The sequence below is a fragment of the Balaenoptera borealis genome (genome assembly GCF_965194805.1).
Source record: "Balaenoptera borealis genome assembly, chromosome: 10".
NCBI lineage: Eukaryota > Metazoa > Chordata > Mammalia > Artiodactyla > Balaenopteridae > Balaenoptera > Balaenoptera borealis.
In genome coordinates this window covers 55,622,290-55,639,097 of record NC_138874.1, presented here as the reverse complement: position 1 = coordinate 55,639,097, position 16,808 = coordinate 55,622,290, and the positions used below count along the sequence as shown (strand labels likewise).

Genomic DNA, 16,808 nt, shown 5'->3' with positions numbered 1-16,808 from the left:
GGGAGGCCGGGCCGTGACCCCCTCCCCAGGCTGCCTCCTCACCCTCCAGCCCCCGAGAAGGCCCTGTAGGCCTCTCCCCGAGGAATTGGCACTCCACCCTCCCACCCCCACCCCCAGTCTCAACAGCTCATTTGGTCTCTTCAAACTTTAAATTTAGGTTCGGGGCCACTCTTGCTGGGCTTTCCTCAGCTGTGTTGATGGTGATTTAGCCCAAGGTGGCCCAAGTGACCAGAATCTTCCAAAATCGGATCCCACCCCCTAGTGGTGAGAGATGGGAACAGGTTTCAGAAGGAAGAAAGAGATCTATTTTTCTGTTACTTTCCTCGGAACACCAATGCAGAGGAAATTCCAGGGTCAGGCCTTTCTCTGTTCGCAGGTGTGCTGCTCTCCCCAAACCCTGACCCAGACGTTTGCCACTTGAGCTTGGAAACGATCATGGGGAGAGGGGGATAATGAGGCCTCCGTTCGTAAAGCTGAATATTGACCTTTTGAGCTAACTGGAGGTGGGGGGAGCTGGAGGCTCAGTGGCTCCTTCTCGGGCCCCGAGGTGGCCATGTCCCCAGGTCCCCATCATTTACTCCCAGATACCTTTCCTGGACAAGAAGCTCCTGCTGTGTGTCTGGCAGGAAAGAATTATCCAATCCCAGAAGGAAGCTAGTCCAGGCCATGTGTGGGGCTGGGATCGAGGGCTTATAATATACAGAGATCCCAGCACTTAACACCTAATGGTCCTAATGGTATGTTTTCAAAGGTAAATTCTTTTAAGTCCCTTAAAAAGAAAAGTTTATCATCTATTAAAGCCCTGCATTTATTTTTAAAAATCTGATCCACATTCAAAAGGAAATCCAAGACTTGGCTAGGTTGTAACTTAATCATCATGAGTGAATCATTGTTAATCATGGTAACTTATAAAGAGTCACGCGCATTATATGAAATGACACTTGCTGGTCTTTCTGACCAGTTTCCACCCCAAAATAGTAACCTCGCCTTTGCAGGAAGAGTTCTGAGGGGGGGACTTCAGGCAGAAATAAACCGGACAGGAGGTTTGCCTCTTGAGGATGTGCCTTTGGAGGGTAGCTGGACCAGCACCACAGCCCATCCTCACTGTGTTCTGGTGACCACTTCTTGAGGCGGCTCAGGATCTTGGTTTCGGGCTGGTTTTCTGGCAGGTGATCAGCTGGCCAGCGATGGCGCTCTGAAAGTGAACGAGTACCTCCAGGTGGAGGGCTACAGCCACATCTACGCCATCGGTGACTGCGCCGATGTGAGGGAGCCCAAGATGGCCTATCACGCCAGCCTCCATGCCAATGTCGCCGTGGCCAACATCGTCAACTCCATGAAACAGAGGCCCCTCAAAGCCTACAAGCCAGGTCAGGAAGCTCCCCACGCGGCACAGTTTTAAGAGAGTCGGGGTTAGAAACGGTGAAGCCTTTGTGGGCTTTACGATGCCTGACCGCTAGAACACACTCTCAAAGCTGGGGACAGAAACCTCCCCACATGGCACAGTTTTAAGAGAGTCGGGGTTAGAAACGGTGAAGCCTTTGTGGGCTTTACGATGCCTGACCGCTAGAACACACTCTCAAAGCTGGGGACAGAAACCTCCCCCAGGGCTCTAGGAAAGTATGTCAGGGACTTGCCCACGTTCCTGAAGGCCTTACGCATTTCCCTGCCCTGACACTGAAGACACCGGGAAGGGTTTGTGCCCTGGGAGTTGCAGGCCCATGGATGGTGAGCAGGATTCTAGTTTGGCCCACGGCTCTGCTTCACAGGTTCGCTGACGTTCCTCCTGGCCATGGGGAGAAATGACGGCGTGGGCCAGATCAGTGGCTTCTACGTGGGGCGGCTCATGGTTCGGCTGGCCAAGAGCCGGGACCTGTTGGTCTCCACGAGCTGGAAAACCATGCGGCAGTCTCCACCCTGATGGGGAGGCTGGGCGGGAGATAGGTACCGCCACCGCCCGCTGATCAGATTTCTTGACAAATGGTACCCGCTTGACAAATGCCAAAGGGCAAAAGCTCTTTTCCTGGAGTAAGATGTCAGTGATGTACTGACCAGAAACACAGCTTAGACAAAACCAAAAACTGGGAGAGAGAGATATTGGTGTTAAAAAAAAAAAGACACCCTTAAAGGAGTCTTTCTGGGTTTCAAAGGTCTACTTGCACTTGTGCTGGCTGAATAGTTCACTTGGTCCTGGGGAGGGCACAGCCCACCTTCTCTACCCCAGCCTCCTCTGTATGTGTGTGTGTGTGTGTGTGTGTGTGTGCGTGTGTGTGCGCGCGTGCACGTGGTGTGTGGCATTCAGAGCTCTCAGAGTAGGGGCGAGAGCTCAGTATCCTGGTGGCAGGAAGGGTCTCCCTGTCTGTAAGGGCAGGAAGGAGGGCCTGCACAAGGAGACCAGCTAAGGAAGGGGGGACTGGGGTGGAGGGATGACCTACATCCCAACCTCTCCCATCACATTAGGAGGTGGGGAAGCCTATAACATCCTGCAACACTCAGGTTGTTAATAGGAGCTTAATTTTAAACTGTTAGTCCCTACCGTCTTCAATCTTCATGAATCTTTCTATATTTCTATTTTTAGATCCTGATTATATACCATAGGTTGTATTTAAGAAGCGTTAGATAAAATTTCCCTCCTGGTGAGTCCATCCTAATGGAGAGTGAGTTTTTTTACAGAGCTAACAGGTTAAGACAGAAACCTGGCCTGCCAGCTGCTGGGGGTGTTTAAAGAAAGACAGCCAAGCTAGCGTGACTGTCGGGTGGGTCGCCATCCTGCTAACATTCAGGGAGCAGAGGGGGTTTCAGTAGGTGAACCCCTGGGTGCTTCCAGGCTACTGTCTTAGGCAAATTTGTAAGTGACAAAACTCCAGCCAATGCTGGGGCAGGGGTACGCTGTGGGAACCTTTGTAGTTTTGTGCTTCTGGTTTCTTGGTCAACCCCAACGTCACTTATCTGGAGGCGTAGCCATGTGGCAATAATGCCTGCCACCAATTATGTTAAGGTATAAAAATGACTTCTCTGTCTGGGAGAGGACTTCTAATCAGGATAAACCTCTTTTGGACCACATAGGCGAGATCTCTAAGGCAGAAGTTGTTTATGAGTTCATCTGAATAAATTCAGGCCCTGCCCCGGCCCACCCTACCCCTCCCTGCCCACTTTTAATGGTAACCTCTGGGTACTTGGCCAGAATTCTTAGGATACCAGCCTCACGAGGGTTCTTGGTCTGTCCTGTCTGGGCTGTGGCCCAGGTCTGTTCCATTTTGTTGCCCAGGCCTAAGTGAGACTGTGCCTTTGTCCCAAAGGATGGCCCCCCAGGGAGGCTTCACCCAGTCCTCCATTCCCGTGGACCACAGCCAACCAGGCTCCCCTTCTGGAAGTGGGACCTGTTGCCTGAGAAACACAAGCCATTCCATGCTGTCTGACCTGGGGCCTAGCATGGTGGGAGTCTCAGCTCCATAGTGATAGGCCTTGTTCTATTTATAACATTCTTAAGTTTCCACCCATAGGGACACAGTTCTCCAAACTGAGGAAAATGTTACAATAAAAGAGTATGTTGTAAGAAAGACACTGGATCTTTTATTTTTTTCCTTTCATTTTCTTTTTCTTTAAAAAAAAACAAAACAAAAAAAAGCCTGAAGCAAAATCTTTCTAGGAGTAGTTACAGATATTATAGGGGTAAGGGTAGGGGCACTAAAACAGAAAGAAAAGCACCAGTAAGATGCCTTTCTAATTTTCTTCTCTCCATCACTGAATACAGACAGCCAACAAAGCCCAAGTCACTTCTTTGCCCTCTTCCCTTGCAAAAAGGAGAAACAGAAGATTTTAAGAATTTTGAAAGGATTTTGTGTACGTGAGTGTGTAAAAGTCAATGCTATAAATCTAAAACGAAGTCTGTTTGTTTAAAAAAGTTCTAAAACAACAGGAAGAAAACACATGGAAAGAAACCCCTGGTGGAGACCTGGTTAATTACAGACTGAGGCTCTTTTTAACGAGAATATAAAATGCAGAGGGCTCTTCCCGTGGGCAGGACCTGCTCCTGCAGCCTCTGCTACCCGCTTCCCATTCAGCTGCCCTCCGCTCCCCTGCCGTCACCCTTCCTCTCTCCTTTTAAAAGATAAAACCCCGCTCCTGTGACTTTGATCCTCCTGATTGCGGATGGTGAGCGCGGTGGCCACCAGTGGGCGCGGGGCAGCTACTTGGCATCAAGCTTGGCCATCTCCTGCACATAGATGCCGATGCTCTCGCTGTCGAAGAGCAGGAAGTAGACGTTCTTCAGCGAGGATGCGCTCGAGTCGTCGAAGTGGGCCGAGATGGCTTTGAGGGTCACCTGGGCTGCCGTCTGTTTGGGGAAGCAGTTTCTATGCCAAAGGAAGAGAAGAGCTGACGTCACTTTGGTCCTGGGACCCATGGAGTAACTCTGCCCTCAGCCTGGGGTAGGGGCAATGTGGTTCCTTCTCATCTTGGCACCAGGTCCTTGTTCCTATCGCTCGGAGTCTCACCGTGTGCAGGCTGGTCCACGCACGATCCCCTTTCACCCCAGAAGAGGGACAGCCCAGGAGGGGGACAGACAGGGGACATTGTCCCCACTTCACATATGCCACATTGGCTCAGAGAGGCACAATGGTTTTAGGGCTGGCTGGTGAGCGGTGGCCTGTGTTTGAATCTATGTGGCCTGACTCAAGTCCAGCTGAGCTTTAAAAGCTACCAACTCAGCTAACACAACATTGTTAATCAACTATACTCCAATATAAAATAAAAATCAAAAACAAACAAACAAACAAAAAAAACCTACCAACTCAGCATTTAAAAAAGCCAACATAGGGACTTCCCTGGCGGTCCAGTGGTTAGGACTCCATGCTTTCACTGCCGAGGGCGCGGGTTCAATCCCTGGTCAGGGAACTAAGATCCCATAAACCTCGCAGCGCGGCAAAAAAAAAAAAAAAAAAAAAGCCAATATAGGTTTTATTAGTTCCCTCAAAACTGGTTTACATGCTAAACAGATTGTTTATTAAAGGGCAATAATGTATGCTCAAAAGTACGTCTTCATTAATTCCTGTTTCATGCATTTCATGTTCCTCTCGCTAACCTGTGTGGACGTGCCAATGTAATTTGAGCAGTGACGATTCTGGGCAGGGCCCCAAGCCCCAGGATGCCATGGTGGAGCTGTGCGCCAGGGACGCAGCCATTGTGACACCGCTGGTCATTTGGGGTCAGCCACCAAGCCCCTTGGGCGGGTCCAGGATTGGCCCGCCTAATAAGAATTCTTCTCACTCAGCTGCCACGTCCCAGCCCAGAACATCTCGGCACGTGGGCCCAGCTATGCAAAGAATTCAACCCGCAGTGCCTCCGGGCCAGGCTGTGGAGACCCAGCGCTGCCTGCTCAGGTTGAGATAGGATTACGGCCGGAAGCTAGGCCTTATTCCTTCCTTCTTCGCCTTCCTGTGACTCGGCTGTTAACAGAATGTCTTCAGAGTGTAAATCATATCTGCGCTACAGAGGGGCTTCTCAGGAGAAAGGATGTTCAAAATTAAAGCAATAACTCACATTGGCTGTGAGCGTGAGGGGAGAGGCCCTGCTACACGTGAGGACAGACAGCCTCATTATTTACCTGAAATACTGCTCCCATGCCCAGTCGGGGTCTGTGGCAATTAGAGCAATCATTTCTCCAACCCCTAAAAGCAAGCCCTTGCTGAGAGCCTTTCACTTCTCCAGCCTCAGCCTCGAGGCTCTCCCAGCCCCAGAGCAGCACCGGAATCCCCTGGGGATTCTGTGATTGGCATCCTAACCCCGTGGGCTCTCTGCTGCTGGTCTGTGGACCACACTTTGAGGAGCAAGTGCCTTTGAGCCTGGTGTTTCAGATCCAGTGCTCTAGACTGGGATAGCTGGTGGGAACGTGGGCTTTCAACACGGCAGGCTCCCAAAAGAGAACTCTGCCTCCCGCTCCTCCCAGAAATGGCTTTCTCCCTGCATTGTGAAGGATGGAAACTGCGTCTCTTGCTCTATCGCCTGGTCAACGTGCTTGGCTGTGCTGGCAGCCCTTGGTCACGTCCTCTGGGATGGCCAGACTGGATGTGACCACGTGGGGGAGCAGCTGGTCCCCAGCGAGAAGGCTGGGCAAGCGGACCCAGCACCCTTGCCGCCCCCCTGGAGGAGAGCATCTTACCTGCCGCTGGGGAAGGGCGGGAACGCCACCGACTTCAGCTTCTTGTCCTCTGCTGCCGACAGGCAGTTTTTGATGGTCTCTTCAAGCTGTTCTTCACATTTGTCGGAGCCCCACTGAGGGATGTGACAGTGGATGACGAATTTGGCTGCAAGTCCGCTGGACTGGCTGACAGCGGCTGGGACACGAGAGAGAAATGCCGCAGGTTATTTCCTACGTCTTCACCTTAAGCCGGGGGTTAGGCTCAATCGCCTGTGTCCCTCTTAGGAGAGTAGGAGCCGTATCAGATTTGCTTTTGACAGTTTGCACAAGTTTTGGGTAAACACACTGAAAGCTGATGTGACAGCATGTCACAGACTCTCACATGGTCTGCCTTCTGGCCACAGGTTAGGTGACTCCTAATCAAAGGTACACAGTGGAATCGTCTCTGATCCCTGGAAATTGTGAATGTTTCCTTACATGGCAAAAGGGACTTTGCTGGTGTGATTAAGTGAAGGATTGTGAGATGAGAAGTTTACCCTGGACTATCCAGTTGAGCCCTAAGTGTAATCACACAGGTCCTAATAGGAGGGAGGCAGGGAAGTCAAAGGTAGGAGGAGGCGCTGTGATGAAGGAACAGGGGTTGGAGTGATGCGTCCAGGAGCCAAGGAATGCAGGAGCCTAGGAGCCGGAACAGGCAAGGGACGGCTGCTCTGAGAAGGAACCAGCCCTGCCAGCACCTTGATTTTGGCTTCTTAAGACTCATTGTGGGGAATTCCCTAGCGGTCCAGTGGTTAGGACTGCGCCGAGGGCGTGGGTTCAATCCCTGCTCGGGGAACTAAGGTCCTGCAAGCTGCGCAGCGCGGCCAAAACAAACAGACAAAAAAACTGCCTAAAAAAATAAAGGTTATAAAAAAAAAAAAAAAGACGCATTGTGGACTTCTGACTCCAGAACGCTAAGACAATACACTTGTGTTGTTTGATGCTACCAAGTTTGTGCTCATTTGTTAGGGCAGCGATTGGAAACTAATGCAACGGCTTTTTAAAAATGGACAAGCCCTCCCCTCTTGCCCCGTCTGAGATCCTGACTTGGTAGGTCTGATGCAGGCGTTGCGCTTGGTGATTTGAGGACCCTCCATAAATTTAGAACCGATCTTCTGGGTTGTATACATCCTCAGACAGGGATTGTCCTTTTGATCATCTCTACATACCTGAGGAGCCTACAGGGAGCAGGTGTTCACAACGGGTTATGAAATTGGATTATGCCTGCCTTGTCTCATAATTTCAGTTCCTACTCCCTACTTTTATTTTTTACCCCCCCAAACCTATTTCCCGTCAGTGACAGAGCTGATAATGAGGAGCACCAGGGAACTCCCTGTGGCCGTTGATCCCTGGAGAAGGGGTTGGGCCTGACCCACTGGCCACTCTCTGACCCCACATGCTGCTTGCCCCTAAGCTGCCCACCTTGTGGAGCTGGGGCTCTGTGCCACTCAAGGAGCCGGGCATAGCAAAGGTCCCCAACCCTCCCGCAGTGGCCAGGCTCTGGGAGCCTGGGGGAGTTCGGGCAGGCTGTGGCCGCTACAGGCTGTGTTTGTAACAAATGTGTGTGTGTCTGTTTTAGGGCAGTGTGTGGGGTTGGTTTGAAAGACTTATTTGAAATACATGATGCCCACCCGGTATATGAGCTGTGTTTCCTAGCGACGTCCACAGTGCTGGAGAGGCTATGACTGCACATGCCAGGGTTGGTGGAGAGAAATGCAAGGGGCATCCCCCGCCTATCAGCTACGGCTGTGAACGCCTCGCCTTCCCAGTGCCCAGCTGGTGCCAACCATCTGATTAGGGAATGAGTGAGTGAAGGAATCAGTCAATATAAATACTGAGGAGGCAGTGGGCATGACTGGTTGACTCTACGACCTTGTACGTCTGTACACCAGGAACGGAATGTCCCTGTCGGCCTTGTAGTCCAAGGGGACCCAGTACCCTGGGGATGGGCCCTGCCTGTTTGGGGCAAATTCGCTGAGGCCCTTACTGCTCTCATGTGCTGGAGAGATTCCAGCTCTTTACACACCGGGTAATGATCATGTTACCAGCTGAATGGTATTCTTTTTTAAAAAAAATATTTATTTATTTATTTGGCTGTGCCGGGTCTTAGTTACGGCATGTGGGATCTAGTTCCCTGACCAGGGATCGAACCCGGACCCCATGGATTGGGAGTGTGGAGTCCTACCCACTGGACCACCAGGGAAGCCCTTGAATGGTATTCTTTTTAATGTTAAAGTCATTTAATTCTTTTTAATAAATTTATTTATTTTATTTTTGGCTGCATTGGGTCTTTGTTGCTGCACGTGGGCTTTCTCTAGTTGTGGTGAGCAGGGGCTACTCTTCCTTGCCGTGCACAGGCTTCTCATTGCAGTGGCTTCTCTTGTTGCGGAGCACGGGGTCTAGGCGCACGGGCTTCAGTAGTTGCGGCACGCGGGCTCAGCAGCTGTGGCTCGCGGGCTCTAGAGCGCAGGCTCAGTAGTTGTGGCGCATGGACTTAGTTGCTCCGTGGCATGTGGGATCTTCCTGGATCAGGGCTTGAACCCGTGTCCCCTGCATTGGCAGGCGGATTCTTAACCACTGTGCCACCAGGGAAGCCCTAAAGTCATTTTAAATAAGAGGAATATACCACTAACGGCAATGTTAAGTCAAACATTTAATCAGGAAAAAAATGGCACGCCTTCTCATCCCTCTGACGCCCGCTGTTTACACTAGATTTTGAAGGTAGTCCATGATAGCACATCAGCCTAAAACAAAGTATTTCCATGGCAACTGGAAATGGAAGCCTTGGCTTGTAGTTGTAACAATTTATAGTGTTCTTTAGAGGTGCCAAGGTCAAGGTCAAGTGATCTCGGGGCTTGGGACACTGATATTTGGTAGAAGCATCTGTAATACTCCTTATGTGATGTAATGTCACCTGGTGAGGACCATACTCTGAGGGATGGCAGTGCAGCTGCAAAGGGCCTCCAGAACCTTTCCTCAGGCGAGCCCACCTTCTCAGGGTCACCACAGCAAAGGGGACTGCAGGGTGGCCCCTTGTCCGGCTGGGAAGCTGCTGCTGCTAATCCTTGGTCTCCGTGACACTGTGCTTTTCCTCCTGTCTCAGGTTCCTGCAACAGCCCCTCTTCCCCCTGCCCGCCCAGGCCTGGTGCTCTTCTCTCTGCTGCCCGAGGTGCTTGGCCCTGGCTTTTAAACAGCCATCTGCAAACCATTTTCATCCTTAGTTTTCACCAACTGCTTACCAGTGACATTGCTGGTGCCCCAGGTCCAACATGTGCCCAACAAAATCATCATTCACTCCCGAAGCCTGATTCCCCTTTCTCCATCTCTGTCGCCAGCACCACCTGTCGGTTTCCTCTGACTTGTCTCATTCCAGGCCCATCTGCTTCATTTCTACCGCCACCTCCCACTCCTGTCCCATCCACCTTCCTGGCTGGAATCAGGATGCATTTTACAATGGTTGTGGGCTTGGATTGAGATGAGTTCTTCCAGAGGGAAGTTGCATTTACTTCTATGTCACCTGGGGACCCTACCATACCCAGGTCATGTCCCACTAACTTTCCTGATTGAGGTTTTTGGGCCGCACTGGATTTGGCTGCAAATCCACAGGAGTACCAGCTTGTGGTTCAAGTTCCCTAGTGAGGTTTTTTTTTCCCCCTTGGTCCACCCAATGCCAAGGTCAAAACAGGTACTTGGGGCTTCCCTGGTGGCACAGTGGTTAAGAATCCACCTGCCAATGCAGGGGACATGGGTTCGAGCCCTGGTCCAGGAAGATCCCACATGCCGCGGAGCAACTAAGCCCGTGCGCCACAGCTACTGAGCCTGCACTCTAGAGCCCGTGAGCCACAACTACTGAAGCCCACGCGCCTAGAGCCCGTGCTCCACAACAAGAGAAGCCACCGCAATGAGAAGCCTGCGCACGGCAAGGAAGAGTAGCCCCTGCTCGCCGCAACTAGAGAAAGCCCGCGCCCAGCAATGAAGACCTAACACAGCCAAAAATAAATAAATAAATAAATAAATAAATTAATTAATTAATTAAAAAAAAAAAGGTACTTGCTGCCCTTTCTGCATGGTAGTTCATGTCTTGCTAGCTCTTAAACTATGTGTGTCCTGGCTTTGTGTGGGGTCTCCTACTGGACACTCCACCTTGGAAATTTATTCTTTCTTACAATAAGGGCATATCTTACAACTGATGGTGTTTTGAAACTAAATGCAATATGGTGTTAGACCCTGATGAACTGTCTCCCCTTTTACAGATTCACCCTCACCAATCCCTTCTTCCCAGGGAGCTACCACTGTTTGGCCCCAGGGCCATGGATACTTAGACCTGACAGATATGCCCCGATTTCTTAGCACATGCTTGTTTCCTGCAGCCCTCTCCTTCCTTCTGGATTCACTTCTGTTTCTCCCAGTGAGGCCTCTGTGGTCCTTTCAGCAAGAGCCTGAGGGCTTCTGACTCTCAATTTTTGCATGTCTGTAATTCTGCATCTTTCACCCTCCCTGTTGAATAATAACAAAGTAATACATGGACTTCTTAGTTGACAGTTTTTCCCCTCAGTGCTTTGAAGATATTTCTTTTCTGTCTCCAAGCATCCTTTGTTGCTGATGAGAAGTCGGCTGTCAGGAGAACCATTTTTACAAACGCTCTGCCTTTCGGTGGGTTGCTTTTCAGGTTTCTCTTGATTTTTCAACTTTAGAGATGTCACCACGATGGGCCAGGTTTTGTTTGGTTTTTTTTGGTTTTGTTTTTGGTTTAGCCACACCGCATGGCTTTCAGGATCTTGCTTAGGGATTGAGCTCAAGCCCTCGGCAGTGAAAGCACGGAGTCCTAACCACTGGACTGCCAGGGAATTCCTGATGGGCCAGGTTTTGGATTTATTTTGATTTAATATACTCAATATTTTCAACCTGAGGACTCGTGGGTTTCATTCTGGAAAATTCTCAGCCATGATCTTTTTTTTTTTAAATTGAGGGATAGTTGATTTACAACATATTAGTTTCTGGTGCGTAACATAGTGCTTCAAAATTTTTATAGATTATACTTCATTTAAAGTTATTATAAAATATTGGCTATATTGGCTGTATTCCCTGTGTTGTACAATATATCCTTGTAGCTTATTTATTTCACACATAGTAGTTTGTATCTCTTCATCTTTTTACATACTGCCTCTCTACCTCCTATTTTCTGCCTCTGGAACTGTTTAGAAGTGTGTTGGAGGCTCTCACTCTATGTAGAGAAGCTATTTTTCTCTCCTTCCCACCCCATCAGGCAGTTTGCAAGACCCCCGCAGTTAGGATCCTGTCTTACAAGGATGATTCAGGGCTCTGTCTCATGGTCACATAAGGGAGGCGGTAGATCCAGACACTGAGCCAGTGAGCCACGTGGCCCTGGGCCTGGGAGAGGGGCTCTCTGCTCCCTTCTGCTATTCTAGAAAACAGATTTCACACGAGCCATAGCCCTGGGTGGCGGGCAGAGCCTTGGCTTCCTGTAAGAGCTTGGGAGTTGCATCCAGCCCTTGCTTTGAGCAGCGAGCCTGGCTCTGGTCCCCTCCAAGCGTGAGGTGACTCCGGTCCCATCAGCAGGTAGGAGTTGACCTCCTGATGGCTCTGCGTGTTACCAGACCTGGAGCCCAGCCCGCGGCTTCCACGTCCCCCTGCTGCTGCCGCCTGCAGCTCTTCTCTGTCCACAAGGATGTTTATTTATTTATTTATTTTGCCACACCGTGCAGCATGTGGGATTTTAGTTCCCTAACCAGGGACCGAACCCGTGCCCCCTGCATTGGGAGTGCGGAATCTTAACCACTGGACCGCCAGGGATGTCCTGGATATTTATTTTATATTTCAGCGTGGCTCTGTCTTAAAATTTTAAAAAGGAAATTCTATCTATCATCGTATGGGGAGTGGTATGTGCAGACTGTAAAGTGCGGACTCATGTTCTTTCTTGACCGGAAGCCCCATTACTTTTCTAGCAATCAAATCTGATCATCACAGTCCCCAGCTTCTACTCTCATCTGTATAGGGTCAAATCCAGACCCTTAGCACAGCCCAAGGGCAAGGCTCATCTCTGGCCGCTATTCCTTTCTCCCTGCTGCTCCTGACTGAGCCTTCTCACACACAGGTCTTATATCCTCCCTGGCGCCTCCCCAACTCCCCCAAGCAGAGAGCATGGCTCCCTCTCTGTGCCCCACTTGGGTGTCTGTCTCTCCTCGACTGTCCAGTGCTTGAGGGCAGGAGTGGGTTTTATTTGTCTTTGGAGCCCCAGCACCAGGGCAGCACTTGGCACTGACTAGATGGTCCCTGGAGGTGGGCGGGGGACACGGATCTGAAGTTGGGCCCACCTGTCAAAAAGTTACCCAATATTCTTGAAAATCAGTGTTCAAACAAAAACCTGTGCACAAATGTTCAGGGCAGCTCTATTCACAATAGCCAAAGGTGGAAACAACCCAAGTGATGAATGGATAAACAAATGGAATAGTATTCAGTCGTAGAAAGGAATGAAGTGCTGATACACGGTACAACATGGATGAACCTCGAAAACATTTTAAGTGAAAGAAGCCAGACACAGAAGATCACATATTATACGATTCCACTTATATGAAATATCCAGAAGAGGCAAATCCATCAAAAGAGAAGGCAGACTGGTGGTTGCCAGGGGTTGGGGGAGGGACGACGTGACTACTTGATGGGTGTGGGGTTTCCACAGAAGGTGATAAAAAGTTCTGGGACTAGATAGTGGTGATGGAGGAACAGCACTGAGTGTACTTAATGCCACCATATTGTACAATGTTTAAAGGTTACAATGGTAAATTTTGTCATGTGTATTTTCCACACACACACAAAGTTACCCAATCGCTCTAGACCATTTTGGGGTGAGCTGGGATGCAAATTGGCTTGAACTATCCAGACACTTTATAGTCCCCAAAGTGTACAAAATGATCTATGCAGGCCTGCTCAAATTATCTGAGAGATGCTAAAATAGCTTCCTGATTGGTTATGGCCTCTTTTGCTCTGCAAACTGAATGTGCGTGAAGCATGTCATGCTGGAGGGGAAGGTGGTGAGGCTGTGCAGGGAACATGGCCTGATTCCACACTTACCTTCAGCTACTTCCAAAGGGCCCTGGGACTTGCGAAGCTCCTTTACTGTTTCCAAGAACTCTTTCCCCCCAGCCTTTTCCAAGGCCTTACCTGTGAAGGAAACAATGGAAATCCATTGTGGTTGCTCTTTTCAGTCATTAATTACACTGACAGAGTTTTATTAGGTCTCAAAAAAATTGCTTAGAAAGTAGGAATCAAACTTTGCAATTGAAATCCTGTTTGCCAGTGGTCACTGGTGACAGGGGTCCCTGGGCTTCTGTCCAGTGGGACTTAGATTTTAGCAAACTCTTTTTTTTTAAAGAATTATTTAATATTTTATTTTATTTAATATTGCTTCTAATGTATCATAGGAGTTACTTCCCCAAAATGTTAATCACAGCTGGATTGAAAGAGTATTTGGGAAATGTGGCAACGTTGTTTCTGTAAGTATTTCACATTATAAGTCTACTGGAGATCCGAAGGGGTTTGCTTTTGAGGAATGTGAAACAAAGCACAAGCAGCAAAAGCTATTAAGGCAGGTCCAGGACCTTTTGTCAGAACAGGGGAGAGGAAAAGAAGTAGCTCTGAAGATGAAGAATGCCTCACTCCCAAATCAGAAATTTTAAAAATGACTCAAGGAGGGGGAGTCAAGATGGTGGTTAGGGAAGACGTGGAGTTAGCGTCTCCCCACAACTAGGGCACCTGCTGGCCGCTGGCGGGGAACTCTGACTCCCAAGGAGATGGGAGGAACCCCAAAGTGAACCGGTAGGACGCAGGGGGACTGAGGGGAAGGAGAAGTGGAGGCCAGACAGGATCGGCGCCCCTGAGGCTGGGGAGATCAGGAGAGGCAGGCGGGAGGGACTCTCTGGGAAGAGCTGGAGAGTAGCGGAGGGTGATCGCCTGGCGCACTCAGGCCAGGAGCCTGCTGAGCTCCCAAGCCGGCTCCCCCCCTCCACAAAGCCCCATCCAGGCTGCGTGGGTCCTAGGAGCATAGGAGGGAGGCCGGGGAGATCAGGAGAGGCAGGTGGGAGGGGCCCTCCCAGACCTCAAGAGCAGGAGAGGAGAGGAGGGCTTTGCCCCACCCACTCGAGCCCAGGAATCCTGCTGGGCTCCCAGGTGAGGTCCTCTGCCCTCTGAGACCAGGGGTGGGGGGCACGCCTGGGCCCCTTCCATTCCTTGAGCCTAAGCCCCACCCTCCACAGACCCCAGGGTCTTTTCCAGCCCTGTGAGTCCTAAGCATAGGCCCTGCCCACCACTCACATCTTGCTTAGGCCTCGCCCTCCACAGCCAAGGCCTTTACCCACCCACCCTCTTTTTTTTTCTTCCTTTTCCCTCCTCCTCTTTTTCAGTATTGTGGTACTGATGTACCTTCTGGTTGTTGATTCATCTACATTTTAATTTTTATATTCTTTCTAACATATCTGTTAGTTTCCTAGTCTAATTTTATTTTTTACTTTGTTATTGCTCTTTTTTTTTTTGCCACCCCATGCGGCTTGCGGAATCTTTGTTCACTAGCTGGTTCTGAGTCCGAACCACTGAACTAAGAGAGAACCTCAGACCCCAGGGAATATTCATCAGAGTGAGGTCTCATGGAGTTCCTCATATCAGCACCAAGACTCAGCTCTACCCAATAGCCTACAAATTCCAGTGTTGAAAGCCTCAGGCCAAACAACCAGTAAGACAGGAACACAATCCCACTCAAACAAACAAACAAAATTGAGACGGCAAAAAAATATGTCACAGATGAAGGAGCAAGGTAAAAACCTACAAGAACAAATAAATGAAGAGGAAGTAGGCAATCTACCTGAAAGAGAATTCAGAGTAATGATAGTAAAGATGATCCAGAATCTCAGAAATAGAATGGAGGCACGGATTGAGAAAACACAAGAAATGTTAACAAAGATCTAGAAGAACTAAAGAACAGAGATGAACAACACAATAACTGAAATGAAAAATACACTAGAAGGAATCAATAACAGAATAACTGAGGCAGAAGAACGAATAAGTGAGCTGGAAGACAAAATGGTGGAAATAACTGCTGAGGAGCAGAATAAAGAAAAAAGAATGAAAAGAATTGAAGACAATCTCAGAGACCTCTGGGACAATACTAAACGTACCAACATTTGAATTATAGGGGTCCCAGAAGAAGAAGAGAAAAAGAAAGGGTCTAAGAAAATATTTGAAGAGATTATAGTCGAAAACTTCCCTAACATGGGAAAGGAAATAGTCACCCAAGTCCAGGAAGCACAGAGAGTCCCATATAGGATAAACCCTAGGAAAAACACACCAAGACGCATATTAATCAAACTAACAAAAATTAATTTAAAGAAAAAATATTAAAAGCAGCAAGGGAAAAACAAAAAATAACTTACAAAGGAATCTCGATAAGGTTAGCAGATGATTTTTCAGCAGAAACTCTGCAGGCCAGAAGGGAGTGGCAGGGTATACTTAAAGTGTTGAAAGAGAAAAATGTACAACCAAGATTACCCAGCAAGGATCTCATTCAGATTCAATGGAGAAGTCAAAAACTTTTCAGACAAGCAAAAGCTAAAAGAATTTAGCACCACCAAACCAGCTTTACAACAAATGCTAAAGAAACTTCTCTAGGCATGAAACACAGAGAGGAAAAAGACCTACAAAAACAAACCCAAATCAGTTAAGAAAATGGTAATAGGAACATACATATCAATAATAACCTTGAATGTAAATGGATTAAATGCCCAACCGAAAGACACAGACTGGCTGAATGGATAGAAAAACAAGACCCATATATATGCTGTCTACAAGAGACCCACTTCAGACCTAGGGACACATACAGACTGAAAATGAAGGGATGGAAAAAGATATTCCATGCAAATGGAAATCAAAAGAAAGCTGGAGTAGCAATACTAGTATCAGATAAAATAGACTTTAAAATAAAGACTCTCACAAGAGATAAGGAGGGACACTACATAATGATCAAAGGATCAATCCAAGAAGAAGATATAACAATTATAAATGTTTATGCACCCAACATAGGAGCACCTCAATACCTAAGGCAAATGCTAACAACCATGAAAGAAGAAATCAACAGTAACACAATAATAGTAGGAGACTTTAACACCCTACTTACACCAATGTACAGAGCATCCAAACAGAAAATAAATAAGGAAACACAAGCTCTAAATGACACAACAGACCAGATAGATTTAATTGATATTTATAGAATATTCCACCCAAAAGTGGCAGAATACACTGTCTTCTCAAGTGCACACGGAACATTCTCCAGGATAGATCACATCTTGGGTCACAAATCAAGCCTCGGAAAATTTAAGAAAATTGAAATCGTATCAAGCATCTTTTCTGACCACAATGCTATGAGACTGGAAATCAATTACAGGAAAAAAAACTGTAAAAAATACAAATACATGGAGGCTAAATAGTACACTACTAAATAACCAAGAGATCACTGAAGAAATCAAAGAAAAAATTAAAAAATACATAGAAACAAATGACAACGAAAGCGTGACAACCCAAAACCTATGGGATGCAGCAAAAGCAGTTCTAAGAGGGAAGTTTA

The 16,808-nt window shown here is 48.3% G+C and overlaps 2 protein-coding genes across 12 annotated transcripts in view; one reads left to right on the top strand and one right to left on the bottom strand.

Moving 5' to 3' along the window:
• Window positions 1–16,808, top strand: part of AIFM2 (AIF family member 2) — a 35,211-nt gene that overhangs the window by 12,827 nt on the left and 5,576 nt on the right. For 4 of the 9 annotated variants that reach the window (XM_082407305.1, XM_082407306.1, XM_082407300.1 and 1 more), the window contains exon 8: window positions 1,170–1,370. In XM_082407305.1, the coding sequence (XP_082263431.1) occupies window positions 1,170–1,370 (201 nt within the window). Of the gene's footprint in view, window positions 1–1,169; window positions 1,371–1,769; window positions 3,561–3,754; window positions 4,020–16,808 lie in introns of those variants that run through there. The other 5 variants (XM_082407308.1, XM_082407307.1, XM_082407302.1 and 2 more) reach the window with 3 other exon arrangements.
• MACROH2A2 (macroH2A.2 histone) overlaps window positions 4,190–16,808 on the bottom strand; it is a gene marked incomplete at its 3' end in the record, with an annotated part of 59,665 nt that continues 47,046 nt past the window's right edge. For 2 of the 3 annotated variants that reach the window (XM_082407311.1, XM_082407313.1), the window contains 3 exons: window positions 13,271–13,360; window positions 6,161–6,335; window positions 4,190–4,355 (listed from right to left, as the gene is read on the bottom strand). In XM_082407311.1, the coding sequence (XP_082263437.1) occupies window positions 4,190–4,355; window positions 6,161–6,335; window positions 13,271–13,360 (431 nt within the window). The remainder of the gene's footprint in view (window positions 4,356–6,160; window positions 6,336–13,270; window positions 13,361–16,808) is intronic. The other variant, XM_082407312.1, reaches the window with a different exon arrangement.